At 43.7% G+C, this 10472-nt stretch overlaps 2 protein-coding genes across 2 annotated transcripts in view; both read left to right on the top strand.

Moving 5' to 3' along the window:
- Nucleotides 1–413: 413 nt before the first annotated feature.
- ncapg2 (non-SMC condensin II complex, subunit G2) lies at nt 414–6890 on the top strand. The gene is made up of 26 exons (XM_079576628.1): nt 414–499; nt 820–1008; nt 1091–1205; nt 1276–1433; nt 1515–1649; nt 1729–1823; nt 1895–2051; nt 2167–2259; nt 2351–2473; nt 2543–2722; nt 2805–2957; nt 3109–3331; nt 3408–3505; nt 3583–3753; nt 3838–3908; nt 4005–4158; nt 4251–4424; nt 4494–4607; nt 4682–4828; nt 5297–5396; nt 5473–5672; nt 6007–6141; nt 6213–6316; nt 6385–6485; nt 6573–6672; nt 6744–6890. The coding sequence occupies exons 1-26, from the start codon at nt 422–424 to the stop codon at nt 6793–6795; spliced, it is 3420 nt and encodes a 1139-aa protein (XP_079432754.1). The 5' UTR covers nt 414–421; the 3' UTR covers nt 6796–6890.
- Nucleotides 6891–8032: 1142 nt separating this feature from the next.
- ptprn2 (protein tyrosine phosphatase receptor type N2) overlaps nt 8033–10472 on the top strand; it is a 111051-nt gene continuing 108611 nt past the window's right edge. The window contains exon 1 of the mRNA XM_079576065.1: nt 8033–8418. Within this exon, the coding sequence (XP_079432191.1) occupies nt 8334–8418 (85 nt within the window). The 5' untranslated portion in view covers nt 8033–8333. The remainder of the gene's footprint in view (nt 8419–10472) is intronic.

The raw sequence follows: 10472 nt of genomic DNA, 5'->3' as shown, positions 1-10472 counted from the left end.
GCTGCTTTTCCCCTCTTCTTCTTTTTTATTTTTTTTTATTAAATTGTACTATATCTATGGGTAAACGTGAAGTTATGAACACACATGCCAGGTGTTAAAATCGAAAAAATAAAAATATAACTCTTTTTTTTCGACAACGCCAGGCTGCTACGTAGTACGTGCAACGTCATGACGCGCACATATTGAATTTGCGCGGTTTGTTTCTGTTGTGGGAAATACATGTCGTGGCTGCTATAAATTTGGAGATTTTTCGATTTAAAAAAGTGAGTACTTCTGTGTTTTTCCTAATAAGAGCAAGACTACTGCACCGCACTGCGAAGTAGTTAGTTATTGACCTTTTCACTTGTTTAGTTTATGTTGCCCACCGCATTGTGACTGACATACTCTACTGTTGCTTGTTATGTATAAACAGATCGGAACCATGTCAAAACGAGAAGCATTTTTCGCTGCTGCTTGCAAAGAAAACGCTGAAGACTTTCTCCGATTTATCCAGCTTCATGTGAGTAGCAAAGAAGTAACGTTGCAATATCTGTTGTTAACGACAAAGTACCCTGTCTGCAGATTACACCTCGGCGAATTTGTTCTGAAATGCATGTGATTCATGTATTTGTGTTTCTATGGTGATGTTTCAGGGATTGTTTGCATATTATTCAACAGTCACAATTGTATTATTTCATTATACTGCAGCCGTACAAATCAATTGATAAAGCAAATCTACTTGGCTTTCTGCTTGAGTTTACCTCTGCCTAGATTGTGACACTATATTCTGCAATATTGTAGGCCTAACCTTTCCCACTTGATTTCTCTCTGCGTGCTTAGAATGACAAAACGGAGCCTTTTGATGTTGAGGAGGTGGTGCAGGAGATGCCCCGGGATCAGAGGAAGTCCCTGTGGGGTCGACTGGCTGCACTACTGGAGGACGTCCTGTCCAAACTGCCCCCTGAGCGCTGGGGCGAGAAGAGGGATGAGGGAGGCCAGGATATGGAAGTGGATACGTCTGTGGATTCTGTGGGTTTTCTAGATGTAGGAAGGTTCTCACTAAAGAGTTTGTGGAGTTTTGGCTTTAACACAAACATAATCACACTTTCAGGAACACGTTATGGCTGTTGTGGATGGAGTGGCGCTTGTGGCTGCACGTTCGCTACAAGTCCTACAAGACGGTGATCCATACACGGCTCTTTTGGGAATCGTTAACATGCTGCATGGTAATGTTTTTTACTTCAGTGCGATTATGGATGTTGTTTTAGTTTTCTTAAGTATTATTTCTTGTTGTAGATGTGCTTGTATTACTGCCCATCTCCGAGGAACGACTGCAGTCTGCTTTACATGGGCTGTGTGAGCTCTGGTGGAAGAAGGGGCTAAAGGAAAAGGAAAGGTTTGGTCGCACTGCTCTTTATATCTCCCTGCAGAGGTGCTTCACAGTCAAAAGGCTGGTATGTATATTTTTGTGTTACATTCTCATTTGTTTTGAATATGTTGCTGAATGAAGTGTCTCCTACCTTTTATGTTTTCAGGGTGTGGAAATCCAACGAATCTGGAATCTTCATGAAGTACTTTTGACTGTGGACTATGACTCAGATGAAAATAAGGAGATAATCGACTTGTTACTTCGATGCTTTCACCGTCCGGACTTCATAAGAAATGATGATGTGAGCTGAATTGATTTTAAATTGTATCTTAGGATGTTTTCTGATGAGTTCCTTAAATGAAACGGCTGTGCTTTCTCAGGGGAAGAGATTCCTGGTGTTCCTCTTTAGCTGGAACCTCAACTTCGTTCGGGTCATTCATGGCACCATCAAGAACCAGCTGGAGTTCTTTTCCAAGTAAGAACCTTGTTGACTTTTTTTTTTTTACAGCAACCAATTTCTTCTTCTTACTAACTATTTTGTGCCAGGAAAGTCCTCCTACATGTCATGGAGATCTACTTCAGAGCTTGGAAAAAAGCCACTGGGGACTTTTTGGAAAAAATTGAAAGCACTTGTGTACAAGATTTCATGCAGAATGCCATACTGCTGCGTAGAGCATCTCCTGTGCACAGCAAAGTCAGGCAGGTAGGAGTTTGTTTGCGGTTTTATTCTTGCTATCCTTATACTCTTGTTTATTTTGAGCCTGTCTTCTGCCTAGTGTGTGTTTTTCAATATGTTTTTTCCCTGTTCTGTCGCACAGATTGTGAGCTACTTCAATTTGAGAAAAGGCTGTCATCAGGTGGACAAGATGCTCTACACTCTCTACAAGCCCATTCTCTGGACAGCACTAAACGTACATGCATGGTTTGGGGGATTTCAGAAGAAAACAAAGAGTGTAATGTTTTGTTACATGCTTTTTTTCCCCCTTTTTTTTTTCTTCTTAGGCTTCGAACTCTGAGGTCAGAGCGAACGCCACTCTCATTTTCACAGAGGCCTTTCCCATTCATGACCCTGATGATGCGAAGAATCTGGATACAGTCGTGCAAAAGCAGCTTGACATAGCAATGGTATGTGCTGTTACTATACGTATACTTTCTAGTTTGATTCAGCAAATGAAACACCCTTTTAATCAACAGAGTCTCCTTGATGACCCTCACCCCGCTGTGCGCTGCAATGCTATCCTGGGAGTTTGTAAGATCCTGGCCAAGTGCTGGGAGCTCTTCCCACCAGTAATCATCACAGACTTCCTCAAGAAGATTGTGCTGGAGCTCCCCAATGACACCAGTTCAGCGGACGTCCGTTGCTCCGTCTTTAAGGTACTTTTGCACTTTTACATCAGTGAGCTACCACTCTTTAAATAACTCCTGTAAAATGTTGATTTGTATTTCTCTGTCCTAGTGTCTTACCATTGTCCTGGATAACGCTCTAAGCCATCCTTTGCTGGAAAAGCTCCTGCCTAATCTGAAGCACAGCCTTCATGACACCTCAGAGAAAGTCCGCTCAGCTTTTCTTGACATGCTTATTAAAGTCAAGGCAGTGCGGGCAGCCAAGGTAAATGACGTACAAATAAGCAGTAAAAGTGACAGCAGTGTTATTTATACATTTCTATGTTGTAACACGATGCCAGCCAAGCATAGACATTTTTTTTTTAACGCCAATTATCCCCTTTAATGGCCTTTTCACTTGACACTTCTCTCCAAAGTTTTGGGATGTGTGCCATATGGACCACCTGCTGGCACGCCTCGCAGTGGACACCCCGTCTGTGTCGAAGCGCATCGTCAATCTGCTGTTCAAGTCCTTTTTCCCAGTGAACGAGTCGGAGAAGGAGTGGTGCTGCCGCTGCATCACCCTCGCCCAGATGAACCCCATGGCGGCCAGGAAGTTTTACCTGCACGCCTTTCGACACACGGCCCCCACCAACATCAGTGAGTCAGAGGGTTGTTATTGCACAGGAGGGGTTGGTCGTGGGGCTGTGAAACTCAGTCGTTTCATGTTTTACAGTCAAGCTGATGTTGGCCATTCGACGTGTCCTAAACAGCTGTGTTCAGGTGGACGGTGATGTGTCTGACATGAACGACAGTAACAAGGAGAACAGCATCGTAAGTAGCTCACACAAGGGAGAAAAGGTATTTATTATTTAACTTTTTCTCTTTTAATTTGTGTTTGCACTGAACAGATCGAGCGTCCAGAGCTTCGGAAAGACATGGCTGTAGTTTCCAGTCTGCTGGAGATTGTGGTTATCCTCTGGAGGAGTGTGGAGAAAACTCTTAAGCAAAATCAAGAGGCCCAGAAATTTACTACTGCCAAGTTTGGAAGTGTCTTGGGAAAGTACTTTTGTGCCTTTGAGGTAAACTGGCTGACAGGCTAAGCAGATAATGAGCCAATATGTTGGGAAGTTTCTTATTGAAAGTATGTTATGGATTATCTGTAGGATGTACGCTGCACTGCTCCACTCATACAACTGGCCTCCTTTATGCCTCCGGCTGCTGTTCCAACATTCAGGTAAATACTGATCACTTTTTCCTCTCCTTTTTTTAACCACATACTTTTTCTTAAAATTGCACTCCCTTTTCCCACCATCCCGCTCCCTGGTGACAGCTGTGGTGTCCTGTCAAAGCTAAGGAGGATGGAGACCGGAGCAGAGCCAAAGCAGTACACTCAGCTGTTGGACTGTATGTGCCGCTGGGGCCAGACTGATGACATACTGGAGCTTATTACCGACTGGCTCTCCGCGGCACAGCCTAAAGAAGGGGTCAGGAATACATTCAATACGAGATTATGAATTATCTGAAACAGACTGAAGGTGATAAAAACAAAACTGATTGTGACATTTCCCAACTTCAGGAGAGGGCAGGTCCCAGTCGAAGGGTCCGTATACAGGAAACAGTGGAGGCCAAACCTGACCTAGCACTGGTCTACCTGGACTACCTGCTCACACAGAACCAAACAAGGGAGAAGGTCCTAGAGCTCGGCCAAAGACCCCTAAAGCACCTCCATTGTGTTCTGGGAGAGTGGAAGGTGTGTGAACATGCGTGCGTATCATTTTCATAATAAGGTATTGTATTATCATGACAATCTTATACGCAGCTCGCCCTGTACCGGCACCTGGAGTCCTCAGAAAACCCAGACAGTGCCAGTGTGCAGACTGCGATGAAAGCCTTTACTTGTTGCAGACGTTTTGGAGCTCATCTGCAACATAATGTGAGTTTATTGCAATGTTAGATGTTAGTAACAAAAAGTAGCTTAAATGAAGAGACATATAACTTGTATTCTAGTCCGATGGGGGCCGAGACTATCTCCTCTCTCTGGAGCTGGATGCATCCTGGATATCGGAAAGGGTGCTGCCTTTCATAGTGAAACCAACAGAAACTGAAGGAGAGGTTTCTGACTCGTCTCTGTCACTGGCCGTGCAGATCACTGAGGTGAGTGTGACCAATTAATACGTGAACAAGAACAGAAGATCTTTTGAGAAGGAGCACGCTGTGTAGAAGCATTTTCTGTTCATTAATATTTAACATAAAGCCTGCTATCTACACAGTTTCAGTTCCATTAAGTTTATTAATTTGGATGCAGCCAGCGCCTCCTGTTCCCGGGGCCTGGAGTTCTGCTCTGTAAATTTTTATTCCTCAAAGATGTGCTTCGGTCCACACTGACACCGTGTCTCCTGCTGCTCGCGCTGCTACATAGAAATGAGCTCATTTTCGTATTTGTGCCAGGCGCTCTCCAGCCTGTCTGCGCTTGACTGCTGGGACCAGATATTGAAAATAAGGCCTGTATTTGTTACGCCGACTTTCTGGGTTATTGAGGAATGAATGTAGCTTCTGTCAGGCATTACAAACTATCAAATATTCATACATGTTTTCTAATCTTTACTGAACCTGTTTTCCAAGGGCTTCCTGACTGTTTGCAGAGATGTTATACTCGTGGGTTTATCTGATGAAGAGTTCAGAGGTCAAATTCTGCATCTGTGCTCACTCATCCTCGTCTCAGGTGAGGCGCTGTAAATGTGCGACGCAGAGTGTATAGCTGAGTGCAAGCGCTCACAGATATTGTTTTCTTCTTTCAGAGGCAGGCTATCTGTGTATACCAGCCGTACTGCCTATTCTAAAAGAGGTGGCAGACAGCTATGTGCCAGAAGATAACGAGGCTCTGCACAACCCAGAGCATCCGACCACCGTCGTACTCAGCGTGGTGTCCAACATCTTTCAGAAAATCATTGAACTCCTCGCTCGCCGCCTGAAGAAGGATCCTGAGGAGGGACAGCAGGTATGGCATCGAGGCAGTGAGGCTTTCCATGTTGATTCTAGTTTCATAGCTGGTGAAAAACAGAGGGGCGCATGATCGCAAAGTGGCCAGTAATTTGGATCCAATCCTTTATAAATGTCATGTTTACTTGGATTTCTGCTTTATAGACTTGAAGTAGACACAAGTAATGTATCAAACAGCTGCTCACTAAAATAGAAGTTGCAATTGGTGATTTCAGAAGTACAACATCCTTTGTAAACAACAAAATATCCTGCTCTATTGGACCTTTTATAATGTTTAAAATGCTCCTGAAGTATGAGGCTTTATCAATCTTTTTTGTCTTTCTCGGTTGCAGTTGTGTCAGTCAGCTGTGGCCGGCCTTTCAGACTTCCTTCAGGCGGCACAGACCTGGGACAGAGCGCCTTTGAGCGGGGTCTTCTCCACTCTCTTCGCTGTCATTGTTGTTGAGAAGAGACATAAGCTACACAAGGTATGTTCTTACAGAGCAATGTTGTCAACCATAAAGTCCATATCTCAGTTATCATGAAATATCGTCTTAAGATTTCCCATCCAGAAGAGGTGATCGTTCCCGAGACATTGGACGATATGCCGCCTTTGCCCAGCACTCTTCTCTCCGTCATTCTCAAGTCTCCATCTGTGACCAAGTAAATGCCACACAATCTGAATAGTTTTCTTTTCGTGTGGATTTACTGTGCTATTTCATCATCACCAGGGCTTTTCTGGCTGAAATAAGCTCGTCTTTAGATTCTGAAGCCATCGAGAGCTTGACGGAGCTGGCTGCGGTCCTCCACATCCTGGCTGTCATAAACCACAGTAAGAACCTTTATATTCAGTTCATCTTGTGTCCACACTGTTTGCAGATCTCTTTGCGATGTAATAGTACTGTGCGTTTGTGCGTAGCTGGGAAGTTTAAAGCTGGCCTTAAGAGCGCTGCAGCGTGTGTCCAAAGACAGCTTGGAAGACATGCCGTCGTGGCGGTGGACGGTGGAGACATCCAGAGGTACGTACAAGGAATAGCAAGAGATACGTTTTTTTGTATTGTTTGTATTAACAATTTTCCTTTTTCTGCAGGGTAATTTATGAATCATCCGTCAAGACTATTAACAACATCTTGGATTTATAACTTATATTTGTTTATGGCCTGTGCAACCACTTGTAATATCTTATCCTATTAACTTTGTAATATTGAGAAAGGCAAACAAAATACCTGAAACATAAATGGGCCCTTGCTTTCATTAGCTTCATTCTAGGTTGGGAAAATGCATTGTTTCCTATTTTTATCAATTTTTTTAAGCTATTTTACATGTTTTTAAAGCTGTCATTCTATTCTACGTGTGCTTTATAAAATAAACTATATTTAAACTATAATCAAACTGCATTTATTATTTTCTGGAGATGTTTGATTACAGGAGACCAGTGACAAGCCATTAGTTGTGGAATAAAATGTACGTTTTGACCTAATTAGTATCACAATTGTCTGACTTGAGGTCTGACTTCCATAAACAGCTTGAAAACCCTTAAATGGTTTTCTCAGCTATTTTGTCAAGCACATTAGGTCATTGCTTTGCATTGTACATTGTGTTTGGATTAATTCAACCTCATTTGCCATCTCTACCATTTAGCTGAAGTACACTATGCCCAAATAATCCACTGGGGGTCACTCTACTTGGTAACAATTAAGCCTTCAAACTCATGGTGCAAACAGGAAGTTGATTGAAAGATGCACATGGTGGGACTATTTCAAAGATATTTAAAGGTAAGCCTTGTGATATTGCCTGATACTTAGCAGACGCTTAGTAAAGATGCAAGAATGTAAATTAAAAAACTGCACGACCAAATGGTTGAGTTGACAATTTATTGTAAAACATGGCACTTTCATCTCAAACATTTGATAACCGTGAATAATTTAAAATAACACATTTTCTATAAAGTAAAACCATAGTAGATCTACAGTCATATGACACTAAAAATGGACAATGTTATGTATTGCATAGCCCACAACCTCCATTCACGATCTTGTATTTATTTTATTTTTATTTCGTTTTTGTGCTTTACTGCATATGAGACGAGAGATGGGAGGACACGGACACCATCTCCAATGCCCCACGACCAAACCCAAATGTGGGCAGTGCCACGTGGACACGCTCATATAGGATATGCGTTGTTGTTGTTGTTGTGTCTCTCCTCTCTTTCGAGCCATGGGTTCTAGTTCCCCATTACCTTAAAAAAACAACAACGAAGACATACATTTTCACAAAGTCCCTTTCATGGCGCGGCCATTAAAGGCATTAAAATGCACGTTGTGCGCACGCTGCGTTTATTGGTATATCTAAGCAGACCCAGTCCTTGTCCACGCACAGCGTCTCTCGGTCCGTCCAAGGCGCTGTTGCACGCTGGATGCTGCACGCATCCTTCCTCACATGTGTGTTTGACGTCAGAAACTTAGGAGGGGCTCCTCCGAGGCGCTGCTCGCTGTTGTGGTGCTGAACAACGACTGTATTGTGCGCCGTATGAAGCAATAGCTCGGTTCCGTGGTCTCCTCGGGTCCAGACATGAGTCTTTAGTCCGAGTGCGAGATCTACCGAGCGGCTCACTCGCACCTGCGGTAAACATGCTCTTTTAGCGGAGGAGCGATGGATTCGTAGTACAGGCACGAGCGCTATGGATTCACGGTGCTGTCCCGTCCTCATCGTTGCATTGGCTGTCAGCCTCTGCTTCCCAACTGCCACCACCGACAGAAAATTCGGTAAGGAAATGTGTGTTTTGTTTCTGCTCGTTACAAATGGAGTTTCCTTGTGAACTGTTTGTCCTGCTCGGCTGCGCACTGACTCTGTCCGTGGTGCTGAACTCACTCACTTTCACGGTCTCGGCTCCGAATCGCCCAGAACACAAAACTTCGGCCAATAATGTTGTCGGGGCTTTTATTTAGTAAATGCACACAACACGTTCATGGTTTAACGTACAAAAGTCGGTGTGTCTTTTGACGTTTGCGGATTGGCTGATGCTCGAGTTACGTAATCTTCCAGGCCTAATGGATGAATGGTGCTTATTGTTTCTCCTCAAAGTTGTTGCCTGGCTCGTCTGCTCTGCTTTGCTGCTCCTACAAATCACAGTCACCCTTAATACGGCGTGAAAAGGACATCTTTTAACTATTAATTTTATAGACAGAGCTGTAATGATGCCGTAAACGTCACATGATTTTTAATGGTTTCTATCACCACCATGTCACCCAGCTCACATCCCCCAAAGACCTACTTAAATATTTCATTAGCCCACTACACCTGCGCTGAGAAAGGCGTCTTCACAAAGCTTTATTCCACTGTTAAACTTGGCTTGCTCGTATATCATTACCCTTGATTTGTTCTTCCAGCCCTGCCTCAGACATCCCCCCCCACTTGTCATTTCTCCAGGATGGCATCTGTCCAAAAAAAGCACGACTTACTACTGAACCCCTACTCATAACCGAGCTCTTTTGTTGTGACGGATGAAGATTAAAGGGCTTTTGAAACCATCTCACAATCCATCTCTTCTCAGGTGGATGAGCCGCGAGAGGCGCAGTTCTCCAATCACGCTCGCCGATCCTAGATTAGCATTCCTGTGGCACGACGGCCCAAACTTTATCTGCAAAGAGAGGCACATACAGGTCTGCCTCTTGTGCGCCGTGATGATTCATACAGCATCGTTTTCAGAGCAGGATCCGGTCTTGTTAGAAAGCGCCGAGCTAAAAATGTAGACCGACATCGTTATCTCTTGTCCTTTGCATTTTTTTTAGTTTAATTTGTGCTTAGAATAGTTATGAATGACTCACCCTCTATCCCCCCCCAGATACAACACTTACCACATTCAATTCTCAGTATGTTTATTTATATATATGCTGGTGTAAAGGTCTCTACCGCCACAGAGGAGGTTGGACTTATTGTTTTTAATGAGCCCCTGGTGTATTTACGCTGTGTCACCGGACAGCGCTGAGATGAGATACAGCACTGTCTGTCTGCCGTGCTATAGGCAATTACATGCGGCTAAATATACACTATTGCTTGTTATACATATGTGCGAGTGGGTGGGTTTGTTGGTGAGAGAGATGCAGTGTGGGAGAATGTGAAAGCCAGACAGGGAACGCTGTCAGTTCAGACGTGCCTTGATTGCACATATGGACAGGGAGGAAGTCACATAGGGATTCAGATGACAACTTATTCCTGACAGAGATGCATAATGCGACACAGGGGTAATCTCTTCAATATGGGTTCTTTTGCGGGTGTTAGGGCTGGGTACCGGTACTTTAAAGGGACGATACAGAGTTTATTTTCCTCACCTTACATGTTCCAGCCATGTCCTAATGTGTAGATTGAGCCCAGACCTGTTCACCACAGCTGCCTCTAAAATCCTGCACTGTCACTCAAAAAGGTGTTGATTAGGTTCTGAAGTGCCTTCATGCACAAGCTTAATATAGAAGGTGCAGCTACACGTATGACCTGAGGTGGCAGTAGGGAGCATAAAATGGCCAACTTGCATCTAGCCCCTTTAACGATACTTTGTTTTCCATACCGATGCCTAAACGATACTTTTTCCGATACAGATAGTAAAATATTCGTCATCTAGAACCAGAAAGCAGAACAGTCATGTGTGGGAGATCTGCAAATTGTCGGGTTTATCTCTTATTAGTAATATAAAATGAGCAAGAATGAGGGGGGACAAATTGGAAAAACAGGGAAAAAATGGGGAAAACATTTGGGAAACATTGGCCTTGCACTGAAACAACCAAATCACTTCCTTTAATGCTGTCCCTGGACCAACAGCACC

Source organism: Gobius niger, assembly GCF_951799975.1.
Source record: "Gobius niger genome assembly, chromosome: 18".
Taxonomy (NCBI): domain Eukaryota; kingdom Metazoa; phylum Chordata; class Actinopteri; order Gobiiformes; family Gobiidae; genus Gobius; species Gobius niger.
The sequence above is the reverse complement of the archived record's forward strand: the minus strand, read 5'-3'. Positions and strand labels throughout refer to the sequence as shown.